The sequence below is a fragment of the Orussus abietinus genome, unplaced genomic scaffold, assembly GCF_000612105.2.
Source record: "Orussus abietinus isolate OABI.00-Male unplaced genomic scaffold, Oabi_2.0 scaffold36, whole genome shotgun sequence".
NCBI lineage: Eukaryota > Metazoa > Arthropoda > Insecta > Hymenoptera > Orussidae > Orussus > Orussus abietinus.
Genome location: NW_019394241.1, coordinates 257,165 through 274,944, shown reverse-complemented (window position 1 = coordinate 274,944; position 17,780 = coordinate 257,165). Strand labels below are relative to the sequence as shown.

The window sequence follows — 17,780 nt, the reverse complement described above, 5'->3', positions numbered from 1 at the left end:
TTATTCAACTATATTAAATTAGCTTTAAATTGTGGACAATTAATCAGTGGGATTCTAGAGATGATATTACAACTTATTGATTAAAACAACTAAATTAAATATATTGATAAATTATTGCAGAAAGTAAATTTGTACAATGATTTTAATATTTTTTTTAATTATGCTCGAATAATACATGTAAAATATTACCACTTACCACCCACGTGTTGCCCAAAGTAGAAAATGGCTTCCAATAGCGTTCAATGGCGCTTTCTTGGATGCCATGATCATCTTCCATATAGTTTTAACTGGTTTATTGAACTTATTGAGTTATTAGCTCTTCAGTAAATCTTCTAAAACGCTAAGTGTTACTGTTTCACTTTTTACAACACTATTTTGTTAGGTAAGATTTGAAATTTATTATTTTAAACGTTGCATTTGTAGTTGATTGCAGAAGACACGTGTTAATACTATCCGTGAAACTCGTGGGATTGCATTGTAATGGAAGGCTACCATGTGAAATGCGAGTAAAGATTAAGCTAGTTAACTTCTGTGTACGGCATTTTTGCTCAAGACGTGGTAACATTGAGGATATAAGTGTTCGTAAACGATCATTCAAGAAAATCATTCGCGCGACACCTGTATGTAACGCACGGCCGAAGCGGAACGTCTTAACCTCAAATAAAGGTTTCCCAGAGATTGTTAAACTGTCTCATTCAGATGATAGACGAAATGACAAGTGTACAACTATAGATTTATCTGAGAACAGTAGTAAAAACAATTATTTAGAAAGAATCCATGGGTTGGAGAAGGTAAAAAGGAGGGAACACTCTCAAATTGCAAGCGGTTTGGTTAATAATCGCTTTAGGTTCATCGACGAATGTAGAGGACAGTCGGATAAAGATAACTGTACAAGCACAGTTTTTATTAATAAGAGATTGAAACATCAAAGTTTAAAGAATGTTCACTTAAGAAATGCAACAGAAGAGGTACACGATGTTATTTCTGCACAAAGCGCGGTGGAAGGAAATTTGGGAAATGTTAACGTAATCCTCGAGTCAAATAAAAGTAGTATAAAACATGATAGTCTTACCTACAATAATTCTGATCATGGGAAATCAGAATTCACTAATAATGTGGAAAATAAGGAAAAGGAAAATATACTTTCAGATATGAATACATCGATAACTGGTACTTGTAAAAGTATAATTGATGGTATTAATGACTTAGAACAAAATGTAGAGCAAAGTAATGAATTCAACGAAGGAGGTCAGAGTAATGAGTCAAAAGCCTTTAATGACTCAAGACGAGTTAATAAGTTGAACATGCAAATGCTTTCTAAGAGACTATATGAAAGATTATTTAAAAATGCTGGCGAAGAAAGAAATAATTCAGAAGAAGAGATCAAGATTATAAAGCAAGACTTAAGAGATTTTGGTATAAATGTTGAGGATGCTACCTTTATGCCGGATGTAGATATCGATCTTCCTCCTCTAGAAGGTCAAAATGTGGAAGAACACTTTTATAACATAGGAAATGTACAGGTTAATCCATATTTAACAATATTAAATGAAATTATTAAAGATATTCCAAAGATGCCTACTGAGTGGTTATTTAGAGAAGGTTGGACAAGGTATACTGAAAATGGTGCCGAGAGTGTTGATTACCCTTCCGAAGATGGATTATTTTTTGATGTCGAAGTATGTAATCGAGAAGGACCATTACCGACACTAGCAACAGCTGTTAGTCGAAATGCATGGTATGGCTGGGTTTCAAAATCTTTGGCGAAGGGCTCGAGCTCAAGTATAAAAAGTAATTTATTTACAAATGATATGTTGATACCTTTGGAGAGTGCTTTAGATGATAATGGTAAAAAGTTGAATGACTTTCAGAAGAAGCCAAAGATTGTAGTAGGACATAATGTATCTTATGATCGAATTCGTATAAAGGAGCAATATTGGCTCAACTGTACAGGTACACGATTTGTTGATACTATGTCATTACATATTTGTGTGAGTGGGATTAATAGTTATCAAAGAGCTGTACTTAAATCTGATGATGAAACAGCTGATGATGAACAATGGCGTGGATATACTTCTTTGAACAGTTTACTAGAAGTTTATAAACTCTACTGTAATCAGGAGATTGATAAAAAATCAAGAGATGTGTTTATCGAGGGATCTCTGTCGGATGTCCGAGAGCAATACAATGATCTGATGACATATTGTGCTTCTGACGTGTTAGCTACGCATGACATTCTTAAAAATTTATTTCCTCTTTTCCGAAAAAGGTTTCCTCACCCGGTAACTTTAGCTGGAATGTTGGAACTGGGCTTAGCTTATCTTCCAATCAATTCAAATTGGCAACGATATTTAGAGGAATCTCAGTCAACATATGAGGATTTAAACTATGAAGCAAAAGTCAGCTTGTCTAGAAGAGCAGATGAGGTTTGTAGATTAATGCATAATGAGAATTTTAGGGAAGATTTGTGGATGTGGGACCAAGATTGGAACACACAGAGGTTAAAAATTAAAGCTACTTTAACGAAAGCTCAACGACTTCAAATTGAAAATGAAAACGCTAATCGCGAGAGGGCACTATCTGATTTTGAGAGCTATGCAACCAGTGACGAAGAAGAGGAAGATCCATTAGAGAAAAAGTTCTCCTATTTAAATGATATTAAGTACCGTTTACCTGTTAAGATGCCACATATGCCAGGATATCCAAATTGGTATAGAAAATTATGCCCCAAAGAAAGTGATGAAAATTGGGAACCCGGTCCTCAAAATATAACTACTTCGATGCAGATTGCACCAAAGTTGTTAAATCTTACTTGGGAAAATTATCCTCTACATTACATACGGGAACATGGGTGGGGATTTCTTGTCCCTTATGCAAACGATCCCGATATCGTGGAAACAAAGTTACCACTTGTAAAACTTTTGGCTCAATGCCCTCTACCAAAACTTAATACAAACGGAAATGATGTAGATTACGCAATGGCAACTCTGCGCCAAGATGTGCAAGATGATTTAAGCAAAACTCAATTCTGGCACAGTAAAAAGAAGAAAAAATTTGATATACAAAGCTTGTACAAGGGAACTGGTATTTGGTGTAACGTCGACATAGACAATTGCTGTTGGTTTTTTAAGCTGCCTCATAAAGATGGTGCATCCCGTAAGGTCGGTAACCCTTTGGCCAAAGATTTTCTGAACAAATTTTCAGAAAACGTTTTAGCAGGTTTAGATGCCAGTGCTTCCAAAGTTTTAAGAATTGCTCGGAATGTATCATATTGGAGGAATAATCGAGATCGAATCTCGTCACAAGTGGTGGTGTGGCTTAGTGGCAAGCAAGGCGGGAATACGTTGAAAAGGGATAAGAAACAAGCTCTGTGTGGAGCGATCATACCTCAGGTGATCGTTTCAGGAACCTTAACCCGCAGAGCAGTGGAGCCAACCTGGATGACTGCTTCAAATGCTTCTGCAGAAAGGGTAGGCTCTGAGCTCCGAGCAATGATTCAAGCACCACTGGGATATAACATTGTTGGTGCCGATGTAGACAGTCAGGAGCTATGGATTGCTTCCGTAATTGGTGATGCTCACCGAGCCAGACTTCACGGAGCTACTCCTTTTGGTTGGATGACATTGATTGGGAACAAATCAAATGGTACGGACATGCACAGCATGACAGCCAAAGCTGTTGGAATATCTAGAGACCATGCCAAAATAATAAACTATGCAAGAATCTACGGTGCTGGTCAGAAATTTGCCGAGAGACTGTTGAAGCAGTTCAATCCATCTATGACGGACAGTGAAGCAATGTCCAAGTCTCGCAAAATGTTCACTCTTACAAAGGGTAAGAAAATGTACAAACTCAAATCTGAGTATTCCGATTGTGATCTCGAGGATCGATATTATTCCAATTATGAAGCATTAAAAATCTCTAAATTACATGGGAAGACCGTGAACGAGATGTTTGGGAAGGGCCAATGGATCGGTGGATCAGAATCTGCTATGTTTAATAGACTCGAGGAAATTGCTGGACAATTGGAACCTGTCACTCCGTTTTTAAATGCGCACTTGAGCAGGGCTCTTGCAGGATCTGGAAAGGATGAGGACAAATTCTTGCCTACCAAGGTGAACTGGGTTGTTCAGAGTGGAGCTGTGGACTTTCTTCATTTAATGTTAGTTTGTATGAGGTGGCTCATGAAGGACAACGCTCGATTTTGCCTGTCATTTCACGATGAGATTCGTTACCTCGTACCATCAAGGCATAAATATACCGCAGCATTGGCAATGCATACAACTAATCTTATGACAAGGTCTTTTTGTGCTTCAAGACTGGGTGTAAAGGATTTGCCTATGTCGGTAGCATTCTTTGTATCCGTTGAAGTGGATACGGTTCTCAGAAAAGAATCTGCTCATGATTGTAAGACACCGTCAAATCCTCATGGCTTGGAGAAGGGGTATGGAATACCAGTTGGAGAGAGCTTAAATATATGGAAGGCTCTAGAAAAATCTGGAGGGTCTTTAGGCTTGTGGCATGGAACTAAATCAAGGAAGAAGCGTGAATGTTCTACTGTTAAGTAAACCGAAGATGTTTTCAATTTTTCAAGAGTGCTCGTTTGTTGATTTTAATGAAAAAGAATTGGCAATTCATTTATATTTTCTTCATGGCTGTTTAAAATACGAAACGTACTCTTGGTGACTGTAAATGTATAAGTCTGGTGACAAGGTGCTATAGTGAGCGATTGTTTACGAAATATCTTATGCCAGTAGTATTTTTCATTCTTTTTGAGGAAAATACTGTTGTCACGAAAAGTGAAAAGAAAACGTGAAGTGTGCAAGAATCGAATCGAATGTGGAATTAGTTAAAAAAAGTAAAATGGTTTAGTTTAAGAGAAAAAGTGAAATGTAGGATTGCGATGCAGATTTAAATTGGGAAAAAAAAGAACATGAAAATCTGATGAATTAATTAATTAATTTTTTTCTTTCCTCGTGATGATTATTTTACCAAAGAACATGGAAAATTACACAATCTTTGCGTTCATATTGAGTTTATGTTTTCTGATACAACGAATCAGTGATATCAAAAATACGTGTTGTTTCATTTCTCTCAGGACAGTTGGTCTCGGGTTAACGTTCATAGTTCCTGTTCAAAATGTCAAAAGCTACAAAGCGTAAGCATGTAATGAAAGAGGTGGAAGAAGACATGAATGTCCCCACTGAAACACAGACAATAGTCCAAATACTCGAGTCAAGAGGGAACAATCTCCATGAAGTTACTGACTTCAGCGGCGAACGTTACTTGGTTTCAATGCCCACGAAATTTCGCAAGAATATCTGGATCAAAAGAGGAGATTATGTGCTGGTGGAACCAATATCGGAAGGTGATAAAGTTAAAGCTGAAATAGTCCGAATATTGACGCGGGTATGGTTTTCATTTAACATCATTTATTATAGAAAACGTATATTAATCTTAAATTTTTCATTCCACTTGTAATTGGAAAGATCATGAAATATTCCAATATTTTTCAGAATCATATAAAGTACTACCGTTCGCAGAATTGTTGGCCGAAGGAATTTTCGGAAAAACAGGAAAAGGAAAAAGAGAAGGAAGATGACGATCTTTTTGTAAACCCCAACAGAAGACCTCAAAATCACGACACTACGGAAACCGAGAGCGACAGCAGTTCGGATACGTCGGATTCCGATTAACAATCGATTATAATCATAGACGCATACGTAATATTTATCTGTCCAAGTGCCCCTTTGCCAGGAACGTAAGACCGCTGAACTCTTGTTCGTGTAATTAAAGTGTAAATATTTTTCAAGTAAATTTTTGCCAAGTATCTTTTTTCTCGCAATTTTGTATCAACTACTAGTATTTATTCAACGTCGATAATAGTGTAATAACGACTTAGGGCATATTCACTTACTAACACGATGCTATGATATCGTGTAATTCTGTGAGACAAAGTATACTTATCATTGAATAACGAGCACACCCCGTGATTGGTTGTCTACACATGTTCCTTTGCGACAAAATGGATGTAAAGACATGACAAGGGACTTTGATACTGACCAGGTCGATACCGAATTGATTGGTATAAATTTACAATGCACTTAAGATCCAAACGATAAATAATTGAATAAACGTATTTTTATATTTCACTTTTACCGACCAACATTCAGTTAACTCCTGGTAGGCCATGCTTTTCAACATTTTTGGAATGATGGATCCTAGACACACGAAAAGAAAGCCCATTAAAGTAAAAATCAATTCTGTACATGATTTATTCTTAACAATTATAACATAGTTTCGATACATTTAACATGATGTTTCGGGCTGTTTAGTTCACTGAATTTCCGTACGCGTATAGCGCCAGATGCGCGTCAAAGAAGCGATTCTTATTTCAAGGAATGAGCTGTTTTTGTATTTGATAGGAAGTGGTTTTCAATCGGTAAAACTTTTTAAAATTCCAATACAGCATTTTTATTGTTTCAAATACGAATATAATTTTGAATGTACGAATGTAATTTTAGTCGTCACCCTGATTATGAGATACCATTCTTAACTTCTCTGAAACAACATGCTTAGGGAATAAACAATTATTTCACAAGGTATATTAAGTTTCGTTTTAAACTTAAGATATGTAATTACTTCCTATTAATTGTTATTATCAACAACTGTTAATAAATAGTACCTAAGGGTTACAAAATGTGCGAAAGCACGCCAAAACGAGTGAAAAGAAAAACATCAAACTTCCTGTTTTTCGGAAATTAGACTACCAGTTATTTAAAAACACTGGAAAATGTTTTATGCAACCCCGGTTGATGTCAAAAGCATTTTATTTAACATATTTATTCTGTTTTAAGGGAATCCTCGTCCATGCTATTATACATACAAGATATGTTATCTGTTCACGCAGCGCGGAATGCAACAGAATATAGCAGGAATGTATCAAGAGGATAACTGAAATAGTTTGAAACGTCCTGGAATATAACGATTCGGCGATATCGTGTCATGCAATTTCAGTAAATTGAACCAATGCAGTAAAACGTCGAAGAAGCCAGTTTCTAGAAAAGCCATTTCTCCAGTCTATTGAGGAAATCGTTGGTATCTCCTCTTAAATTTTCAAGAAGAGACATCTAGGTGGTTTCCTTAGAAACAGCCGCGGCATCATTTCTGAGCTCACTCGTCTATGAAATTGAAACGAAACGTTGAACGATGCCAGAACAAGTTTAATGTCAGAGATTCATGCACGGAAAAAAAAGAGATCTGTTAAACTTGCAGGAAAAAAAAATGTGTAAAACGTACAGATTTTAACTATTGAAATAGACAGCAGATTATAACTGTTAGCGTTAGGGTAAATATTTTGTTATTTAAAATTCCTAAAGATTACAGATGAGAATTTGTAAATATTATGGATAAGTAACTATAAAGAATACAACTTAATACCCGAAAAAATAACAGAAAAATATCTGTGAAAGTAACAGGTAATTTTTGTATAAGTTGCGGGTAAAATTCTGTAATAGTTACAACTTAATACCCGAAAAAATAACAATATCTATCTTTTATTATTATCAATGTAGGTTCTATTGAAAGTTGATCTCAAAAAGTACTATAGATCTAGCATGAGGACGGAAAAGAAAGAAATCATGATTGAAAGCTGTACATGTTTTTGGTCTCCTTTCGGCGATATTAGAATCAAGATAAAGCGATACACAACGAAGTGATCCTATGTGTTAATTAGGTTTCGTTGTAATTTAATTTTTACTCAAGACGATGGTGATGATCACTTTTTAAGACGCTTAAACACTCCTATATCGATATCTCATTTTTTTGTATTTGTACTTATGTTATATCCGTTTTTTTTCGAATAATTATCAGTTTTTCAGAAGCCTCGGAACTTCGTTTGCTACGTGCAGTTCTTCTGAACTTCTTGAAGATTCTCATGACCACAGCGGATCAGTTGTTTACAACACAGTGGAAACGCCATAAAGTTTTAAAATGCAAATACACTGGAGATTCGAGAGAACTTGATAATTCACAGTAGCTTTGACCTGTCTGCTTCATTCAGGCAAACGGTTTAATTATTCCCAGGACTGCAAGAAAAAGTTCCAGGTTACTGCTGTTGAGGAAAGGATAGTTTCTTCGTAGGAGCAGGGATAGAAAAGTAACCCCATACTTTTTCTGGAGTTACGTTGAAATACCATTCTTTTTGAAATAATTTCTAATAGCTGACGTTTGAACGTGGAGTACAGTCACAGCCAACTTTATGATCATACAGGATATTTTTATTAACATCGAAAGAGCTGATTCAGTCAAATTATCCGAATGAAAAAACGTTTCCGACAAGTTCATAGACCTCGACTGAGCGCCACGTCTCTTTACTGTAAACATCACTCTACCAGGCATTTAATGTTTTTTTTTCCCATCGACCAATGCTATTAATTTCGTTTCCTTAAATAATTTTAAGATTGGCGTGTTATTCAAGTTTCCGAAGCAAACGAATGTATTTCTTATGTATGTAGTGACTTCGGATTAAGAAAAACTGTGAAACGTCTAGTACCTGTTGGGTATGATGGGTCTTTATTCGGTCATTAACACGGACATAAGTTCATCGGATTCAGGGGTAGATGTTGCCCGCGTTAGCAATGAACATTGGTGTTTATTCTTGTAAAATCACAGAGAAATTTGAATTTTCAAGGAACCTAGGAATTTTTCATTGCCATTCATTTAGTCCCTGTAACTTGCAGGAGTGGGTATATTTCGACGCTGTTGTTCCCCGAAGATGAACGCCTTCTCTAACTAAACCTAGATATCAGTCTTGTGACGACTCGGAAGATTGTACCTCTGCGTGGCTTCGACTTCATTTAGAAGAAGGGATCAAACGACAGATACTCATCGTTCGCGACGGATCTTTACTCGCTACAGACTCGAAAGTGAATTCATGAGATACAAAAAAGAAACATTACCCACGTTAACGATTATCAGCGTCGATTAATCACCTCTAAATCACCTTCCTAGATTTGTTGACTAATTACAACGTAGGGACAACGAGGTGCGATGTTCTACATGTGTGTGACCGTGTAACAGTACATTACGAAAACCAAGAAATATGTACGCGACATGTTTTGGATAGGAACGGTAAAGGTCCTAGAAAGTTGAGGAAATATTTGTAAAAATGGTTACTATTTGTCGCAAGGAAAAGTTGACTATTAATTTAGTGGAAAGAAACTGTATTTAGCGCTGATTAAGCGGAAGTGAATTATTAAATGCAGCATTTCGGTTCCGTAAGATTGTTGGATTTTAAGTTCCAGGACGTACCTTGAAATTGCTTTGGAATAATTATCCGTAGGGAATAATACTATCAGTGTTTTGGATACACGGTAAGGATGAGTGCGGAAGAAAGCGAGGAAAAGGATTTTTGGGATATTTTGGGTCTGACCAACCTCACAGAGGAGGAGTACCTCGCCAGGGTTTTGGGACCGAAATATTTACCGACGAAGATGGTGATACCATTGACTCTGGTCTATGTAATTATTTTTGTGACTGGGGTGGTTGGTAACATTGCCACTTGCACGGTCATTATAAAAAATTCCTCGATGCAAAGCGCCACTAATTACTACCTCTTCAGCCTGGCCATTTCGGATCTTACTCTACTAATTCTTGGTGAGTGATTTAATTTTTCTTCCTAAGACCACCAATTCATGTACTACAATTTTTTATTCCTTTCTTTTAACAATTCTTTTCGAGGCTTAGATTATCTAATAGAACACTCTGACCTCCGAAAATTCCTTTAAAGGGAGACAGGATAAATATAATGCAAATAGTTCACTTTTAAAGCGTGTGGCTCTTTAGAATTATTACGACACAATTTCAAGAATAACTGGATCTTAGTTTTTCTTTGGAGAGGATTTATTGTGTCAGTGCTCGCTCTTGATCGCAATTTCGGGTATTTACCTTTACACCCTTCAAACAAGATTTATTTATTATTTGTAAGCGTGTATCATTGTACGGAAAATCAAAAATTCAGCGACTAATCAACCACATTATTTAGTCTAAGTACAATCATTTCCAGAAACGCTACATTTGTCGATAAGAAATTTTTCCAACTGTTATTAAGATCTAATTAAAATTTAACAGAACATCTGTTCGTCATATATATATTTATTAACGTTAATAAAATTAATTCTTTCTGTTAACGTTATGAAGGTCTCGTTTATCCGTGATTCTGTTTCCTGAGAATAAGCAAAGAGTAAATTAAATTCGGGTTTGTACGCTTAGTGTTCCTTTTGGAATTTTTTCTACTGACACGACGTAGCACTTACAATTAGTGGGTTAAGGACCTTTTCAGTTGAAAAGAAAAAAGGAACTCTGCATTACATTTTCCGAAGTACCCTCTAGAATAATCGAGTTTCCTCGTACATCTCTCCACTCGCCAATTCTCGGCGATCCTTCATTTTTCTCAAGATATGAGCTACACGTCGTAGGATCAGGAGAATGGATGACAAGGCAAAGGGATGGTTGGAAAGTATCAGAGAAAAGGAGGAGAGTAGCTCGGTACTGAGAAAGATCAAATGCAGGGAGAAAAAGCTAGTGGACCTTTAAAGGATTGTCCTGGACGCTTCATGAATTTCAGATATCCGGAGAAAAAGATGTCCTGTAGCTTCCATTTTAACGAGATAAGAGCTTGAAATTAATCTAACACTCTGTGTACATACGCGATAGTTATCTCGTGGTAGAGAACAGTCTTATTGTTTGAGGGACGAAATGTCTCGGCGATTTGCGTCATTTCGAGGTCAACAGAGGGAGTCTGATGACGATGTGTATGCGAAGGGCTTAATTACTATTAAAATTCTTTCCACTCGGCTGAACACCTCTCTCTCTCTCTCCTACTCTCTCGGTTCTTTGTATTCCTGTCTTATTGAATTGACTCAATTTATCTGACACATTTTCTCTTTATTTTTTTTTATATTGAACTCTTGAATCTGAACTTATTGAATTTACTCAATTTATCTGACACACTTTCTCTTAATTTTTTTTATATTTAACTCTTGAATCTAAACTTATTGAATTTACTCTATTTATCTGACACACTTCCTCTTAATTTTTTCATATTAAACTCTTGAATCTAAACTTATTGACTTTACTCAATTTATTTCACACACTTTCTCTTAATTTTTTCATATTAAACTCTTGAATCTGAATTTATTGAATTTACTCAATTTATCTGACACATTTTGTCTTAATTTTTTTATATTGAACTCTTCAATCTGAACTTATTGAATTTACTCAATTTATCTACACTTTCTCTTAATTTTTTTTATATTTAACTCTTGAATCTAAACTTATTGAATTTTCTCAATTTCTTTCACACACTTTCTCTTAATTTTTTCATATTAAACTCTTCAATCTGAACTTATTTAATTTACTTAATTTATTTGACACATTTTCTCTTAATTTTTTCATATTAAACTCTTGTTCATAGGGGAACTGAACGCGTTTTTATTTCATTAGGTTTATCATGTATACGTGAAATTAATTATTTTGGCGGAAAAGTTATGTTCGTTTTCTGATCTGTTCTACCTTTATTGTATTTCCGCGTTTGTATTTTTCTTTTGCACGTTCCTTCACATGTATCGACGTTACAGTGTGGAAGATTATTTTTGCAAAAACGCGGTGCTAACTGAATAAGCACATATAAATTGATAAGTTCCTTTGGGAAATTGAATTTAAGGTTATTAAATCGATCTTTCAATACTGTAGAATGCGTTTATTGTGAAATGTTTTGCAAAATAATAGTAAATAGTATATTTATAGTTTTTATTTTTAGATCATATAGACGCATTTATGCAGACGTTCCATTGCGATTATTACTATTAAACTACTTATTTTTGTTATTAAACTATTTTCTAAACCCTCCAGTGAGAAAAGTGTAATAAAACATAATTAAAATTCCATAATTACCAATTCAGATTATTCAGTTTACAATGTACGCGTTCCATTAGCCAGGCAGGTATTTAGAGGTTGTCCAGAGTGAACGATCGACATCCGGGATTAATATTGAAATCACTAGGTATTATAACGTTAAGTAATTGTCTAAACGAATATAGGACACTCAGCTTTGGAATATGACGTATAAATAGATATAACGGCTAAAGCCTTAAAAAAAACATTGATAATCTTGTAATTTCTACAAGCAATCTCGTATAGATATTCTGTACCTCGATTTTTATGTTTTCAATTATTTATATTAAACAATTTTTCAGAAATAGAAAGTAGCCTTTAGTGCCGTACACACCGAAAAGTGCGTGATTTAACTTGACAAAAATATGTTTTATTTATAACAATATGTTAAGTTGTAAATTTATACGTCTATAGTCCATATGGTAACTGAGGAGACCATGTATATAAGAATTGTTTTAAATTGAAAAGTAATTACTCATTTGTCGTTTTCACCCCATAAATAAAACAGATTTGTTCTTACATTTAACAGCGAAGATAAGGAAATGTATTTCACCCTTTGCGGAACAAGTAATACACAATTGTATTCACCCACAATGAAAGCATGACGTAAGGCATTGTGTACTTTCTATTTGAAAGGCGAAAAATCGTTCATGCACTTCAGGTGCTGCTTTATTGTAAGCTTTCGATTCTAAGTCATTGGAGTGTTCTGCTGTAGTTCTTTTGGGTTCGAAAGGAATTGATAGTGCAGAGAAGTCATAAAGTACTGGGTAGAAGTCGGACGTCTCATTATTGAAAATATTATATTTCAAACGTCTTGTCCAATTTGAAATGAGAAATAAATTGCACATTATGTACTTATAAACTGGTAGATGAAGTTCCTACAAGGAAGGTTTCTTTTTGGGGTCTTCCTCCGATTTTCTTTAATTTCTTATGTTACATTGAAATGAAATTTAAGAGACGCGTGATTTTTTTAATTGCTGTGAACTGATGTTAAGGGGCGAAATTATATTAAAAACCGACTATGTTAAGTATTTAAAACATTTATTCTGTTCATACTCTAGTTTTGTATTTCTTACTTCAGTGCTTAACTTAACTAATGTATAAAAAAAATTGGTATGCCTGCCAACGTATTTGAACATTTGTACTTGAGTCGAAATTATTGCTTAAAAATTCTAAATTAAATCCAAGTGCTCTATGATTTTTCTTACATTGTACAGTTATTTCCCTTTTGGGATCTCTACTTTTTAATCCAGGTCTTTTTAATAACGTTCTGTTTTCTAAATCCGTGGTAAGGGATAGTTTTCAAGTGTCGCCTGATATCAGATTCTGATTGAATTTCCGTAGAGAAAGTTGAGCCGTGTATCGGTGGTCTCAAAAGGTCCTTACATTAAACGAGCGATCATGTATCTTAAGATCAAAATACTGCGATATAGGTAATGTGCCTAGAAAAACAGTTTCAAATTTATACGAAAGTGATGTATCACAAACTTCTTCAGACTTCTTTTCAGATTTCGATGAAGTTGGTTTAGAGTCTAATGGAGGACGTTATGTCGTTTCGTCCTTTTTTTACATTTTACATCTTTTAATTAGCGCGTTAGAATTCTAAAGAAAATGAACCTCACAAGAGGAAATTAGACTACCCTCGAAGGAGTAATAAAAGTACTTTTTCATTTTAAAGAAGTTGGAGATAGGGTAGGAAGCAAGAAAACAATGCTATTCCTTTATTGTGAATTTATTTTAAAGCGTCCTTAAAATGACAACGAACGTTCTTGTTAATTTCTTCTTTACTTCTTGCCGATTTATTTTCAGGTTTGCCAAACGAGTTGAGTATTTTCTGGCAGCAGTATCCATGGGTCCTGGGTGTCAGTCTGTGCAAGATACGAGCATATGTGTCGGAGATGTAAGGAACTAGCCACGTGGCTTTAACACTATTTCTACCAGGATTTAGTGTATACCTATTTCGACCAAAAGTTGTCTCATATAGATCCATGATGAGCTGGAGGAAAATTATACCGCTAAATAAATTTAACAATTAATATATGAAAACTCATAACATTAATTGAGAAAAAATTCTTAAACTTTGAAAATAAATTCAAGTTAAAAATTTTAAAGGTCTCTTTTGACGCCTTTGGTAGAAATAGTGTTAACGATTAATCTCGGTTCATTTTGTGACGACTTAATTGGTGAAGCTTTTTCTCCCCCGTGTATTTAATTCGTAAATTCACAGGTCTTCTTACGTCTCGGTGTTGACGATAGTAGCTTTCTCTATGGAACGATATCTGGCAATATGTCATCCTCTTCGAGTTTATGCAGTTAGCGGAATGAAGAGGCCCGTCCGATTCATTCTCGCCGCTTGGACAATTGCTCTCGTTGCAGCGATTCCATTTGCGGTGTACACCGCCGTTAATTACGTGGAATATCCCCCAGGTTTGAATATTTCATACTTTTACATCAGGCCCACTAGAGAGTACCCTAGTACCATAGAATAATTTCTAAATATTTCTTTGTAATCTTTGCTAAATATCTCAAGCGACAAACTTTTTAAGATTTCTTATAGATTTCATTCGAAGATATTTAAAATATTTCTTGAAAATCTCAATGACATATTGAGTTTCAATAATTTATAAACAGAGAAATTATATTTTTTTAACTTATTAACATAATGAAAATAAATTTTGTACTTCACGACTATTATCGGACATTTCATTTGGTATGAAAAAACACGAGAAATATTTCTAATATTTTCGTTCCGCTATTTCATTATGGGAGCAAAACGTGTGATTTAGGGATAATATTCTAAAGTAAATGTTTTGCAAATATTTCATGTGTTGTATTTCATGTGTAATATTGCATGGTCACGTTTCATTATGTCTGCTAAATATTTAAAAAATGTACGATATTCGTTAAATATATAGAAAATATAGGACAAATATTTTGTGCTACTAGGGTAGATTCAGTAGGAACTAGGTATAATAGTAATAGGCGTATTTTCATAAGGCAGAGAGGTTCATAAAGCATCAATAAGTGTATTGAAATATCGCCTTTTTCAGAGACGGGCAATTATTCCGCCGATTCGGCGATTTGCGCAATGTTGCTGCCTGACATGCCCAACTTTCCACTCTACGAGCTCAGTTGCATCGTTTTTTTCCTATTGCCGATGTTGGTAATCCTCGTGGTGTACACGAGGATGGGTCTCATGATTTGGAGCAGTGCTCACTCTTCTCTAAACCCGGTGATCCAGGGCTCCGTACACCGGGATAACCGGCAGGTACAGTCGAGAAAGACCGTCGTCCGAATGCTAAGTAATTTCTTTGTCTTTAATATGTAGATACCTTCCGATCGATTGGTCAATTTTTGGGGGACGTGAAACATTTTATGTACATATTGCGTCCCTTCCAGGTGCGGTCGTCGTCATGTTCTTTGTTTGTTGGGCTCCATTCCACGCGCAAAGACTACTTTACGTTTATGCCCAGGATACCGATTATTATCCAGACCTTAACGAGTGGTTGTACATCTTGAGCGGGTGTCTGTACTACTTTAGCACCACTGTCAATCCGATCCTCTATAATCTCATGAGCAGCAGGTATCGCGATGCCTTCAAACGTACCCTGTGTTGTCGGACGAGGATCAGGACGAAATTGTGGTATCCCTTGGCCAGGGGAACCGCATACAGGTGCGAGCCCAACAAGAACAATGCTCGGTCGAGTCAAGTGCCACGAATCAGGTTCGGCTGCACAAAATGTTATATCAAATCAATTTTGCGCGTGGCTTTTGAAAGCTCTAGAGTATTTAATATGAATTGATGCAATTACTTGTTTGATAAGTGCCACTAATCAGGTTCGGCTGCACAAAATGTTAGATCAAATCAATTTTGCGCGTGGCTTTTGAAAGCTCTAGAGTATTTAATATGAATTGATGCAATTACTTGTTTGATAAGTGCCACTAATCAGGTTCGGCTGCACAAAATGTTAGATCAAATCAATTTTTCGCGTTTCTTTTAAAAGCTCTAGAGTATTTAATATGAATTGATGCAATTACTTATTTGATAAAGTGGCACAAATCAGGTTCGGCTGCACAAAATGTTATATCAAATCAATTTTTCGCGTTTCTTTTAAAAGCTCTAGAGTATTTAATATGAATGGATGTAATTATTTGTTTGATAAAGTGGCACGAATCAGGTTCGGCTACATAAAATGTTAGATCAATCAGGTTCGGCTGCATAAAACGTTACATCAAATCAATTTTTCGCGTTTCTTTTAAAAGCTCTAGAGTATTTAATATGAATGGATGCAATTACTTATTTGATAAAGTGCCAAGAATCAGGTTTGGCTGCATAAAACGTTATATCAAATCAATTTTTCGCGTTTCTTTTAAAAGCTGTAGAGTATTTAATATGAATAGATGCAATTACTTGTTTGATAAAGTGCCACGAATCAAGTTCGGCTGCATAAAACGTTACATCAAATCAATTTTTCGCGGTTTTTTTAAAAGCTCTAGAGTATTTAATAAGAATGGATGCAATTACTTATTTGATAAAGAATCGGTCTTTGACTCGATAAATTCTAATTGTACATAATTCTCTATCGTGTGCTCGTTAAGCTTTATTCGCGGTAATTTTCTGCAGATGATCTTGAATTCAGAAACTGTTATTTATATGTACAAAGGAAGTCTTATACCGTTTACATATACCGTCTTATACCTGATATTTTTAATTTCATTAAATGATTATGAAGCGATGACATGTTGGTGAGAAGACTACTTTTTTTTTTAATTTTTTTTTTTTCAGATATACCGTGGTCAGAGCCAAAGAGATACTTCGTCGCAGTACTCGGTGCGAAGAACAGAACGATGGAGATGCAAAGAATCCTGGAAACGGTCTCTTATCTGTTGAAATTACTACCAAAGTGGCAGAAGAACAAACTTCAAAGAGAAAACTACAGGTGGGTTATCAAAGCAGTAATGAAAGTTCGGTTTCCCGAAATAGGACGGAAGAATCGGTTTCCACAGCCAGTAGTGCTCTGTGATATTATTACGATAAATCAACGTTAAAAGAAAAATGTTAATTAAGTAATCATTAAGATTATGCCGTGGAATGTATATAATGCAATAAATATAATTTAATGACCGTTCGCTTTGTTTAAAAAGAAATGTACAATTAGTTGTATATAGTTGTAAAATAAATAAATGAATTAGTTCGTTAGAATATTTTCTGCATATTCTCTACATGCGTGATGCACAGGAAAGGCATCTGGACAATAATAAATATTTACATGTTACGTATTTTTACAGTTTACTTTTTTAATGCACGGTCGTGATTTTAATCCTGTGATTTTTATAAGTATCTGGGCGTTTTACGGAGTCCATTGATAAGACTACCCCAATGTGCCATAGTTAGATAGTCAGGGGTCCATCACATAAATAAATGGATATTTACAAATGTGCGGTGACTCGTGCCAAATTAAGGGACTCATAGAAAAGTTTGTTTCATTACATAATTTATAAATCCGTCTTGAAGTTCATACTTTTATGTGTCCAGTAAAATGTTCATAAATGAATACTATAAAATAAAACTTGTACAGGTAATTCCGTAGTATCCGTTCGATAATAAGAACTTCTGCGGTGCCCATCATAATCCGGACAGTTTTCATCTTAAATAAAGAATATAAATATCGTCTTAAAATACATAAATAAAGGGAATTTTTCGTCATAGCTAATTTTTAAAATGTTGATTTTTGCCGAGAGTGGCGGCCACTTGAAGATGTACTGAAAGTGTATTTGATGTTAAACGCATCCGAGTTCTTTACGAGTGGGTCAGTGTTGATGCT

At 35.2% G+C, this 17,780-nt stretch overlaps 3 protein-coding genes across 5 annotated transcripts; all 3 read left to right on the top strand.

The window, feature by feature from the left end:
• Positions 1-241: 241 nt before the first annotated feature.
• LOC105703907 (probable RNA-binding protein EIF1AD) lies at positions 242-6,700 on the top strand. The gene is made up of 3 exons (XM_012432684.1): positions 242-382; positions 5,099-5,409; positions 5,517-6,700. The coding sequence occupies exons 2-3, from the start codon at positions 5,140-5,142 to the stop codon at positions 5,694-5,696; spliced, it is 450 nt and encodes a 149-aa protein (XP_012288107.1). The 5' UTR covers positions 242-382; positions 5,099-5,139; the 3' UTR covers positions 5,697-6,700.
• Positions 389-4,587, top strand: LOC105703905 (DNA polymerase subunit gamma-1, mitochondrial). Its single transcript, XM_012432679.2, has one exon. The coding sequence runs from the start codon at positions 501-503 to the stop codon at positions 4,566-4,568; it is 4,068 nt and encodes a 1,355-aa protein (XP_012288102.1). The 5' UTR covers positions 389-500; the 3' UTR covers positions 4,569-4,587.
• A 1,961-nt stretch (positions 6,701-8,661) lies between the features above and the next one.
• Positions 8,662-17,080, top strand: LOC105703906 (neuropeptides capa receptor). Of its 3 annotated transcripts, none has more exons than XM_012432682.2 (7): positions 8,662-9,132; positions 9,344-9,657; positions 13,765-13,855; positions 14,183-14,382; positions 15,006-15,257; positions 15,355-15,679; positions 16,742-17,080. In XM_012432682.2, exons 2-7 carry the CDS (start codon positions 9,381-9,383, stop codon positions 16,977-16,979), a joined length of 1,383 nt encoding a protein of 460 aa, XP_012288105.1. In that variant the 5' UTR covers positions 8,662-9,132; positions 9,344-9,380; the 3' UTR covers positions 16,980-17,080. The 3 variants fall into 3 exon arrangements, with proteins under 3 accessions (XP_012288105.1, XP_012288104.1, XP_012288106.1); XM_012432681.2 differs by having other exon boundaries at positions 9,300-9,657; XM_012432683.1 differs by having other exon boundaries at positions 8,662-9,657; positions 15,355-15,628.
• Positions 17,081-17,780: the final 700 nt, after the last annotated feature.

Coding starts and splice junctions, on each gene's coding strand:
- LOC105703905 (XM_012432679.2), top strand. CDS start 501: ATGCGAGTAAAGATTAAGCTAGTTAACTTCTGTGTACGGCATTTTTGC.
- LOC105703907 (XM_012432684.1), top strand. CDS start 5,140: ATGTCAAAAGCTACAAAGCGTAAGCATGTAATGAAAGAGGTGGAAGAA. Junction 5,410..5,516: donor TAGTCCGAATATTGACGCGG/GTATGGTTTTCA, acceptor AATATTTTTCAG/AATCATATAAAGTACTACCG.
- LOC105703906 (XM_012432682.2), top strand. CDS start 9,381: ATGAGTGCGGAAGAAAGCGAGGAAAAGGATTTTTGGGATATTTTGGGT. Junction 13,856..14,182: donor CGAGCATATGTGTCGGAGAT/GTAAGGAACTAG, acceptor GTAAATTCACAG/GTCTTCTTACGTCTCGGTGT. Junction 15,680..16,741: donor AGTCAAGTGCCACGAATCAG/GTTCGGCTGCAC, acceptor TTTTTTTTTCAG/ATATACCGTGGTCAGAGCCA.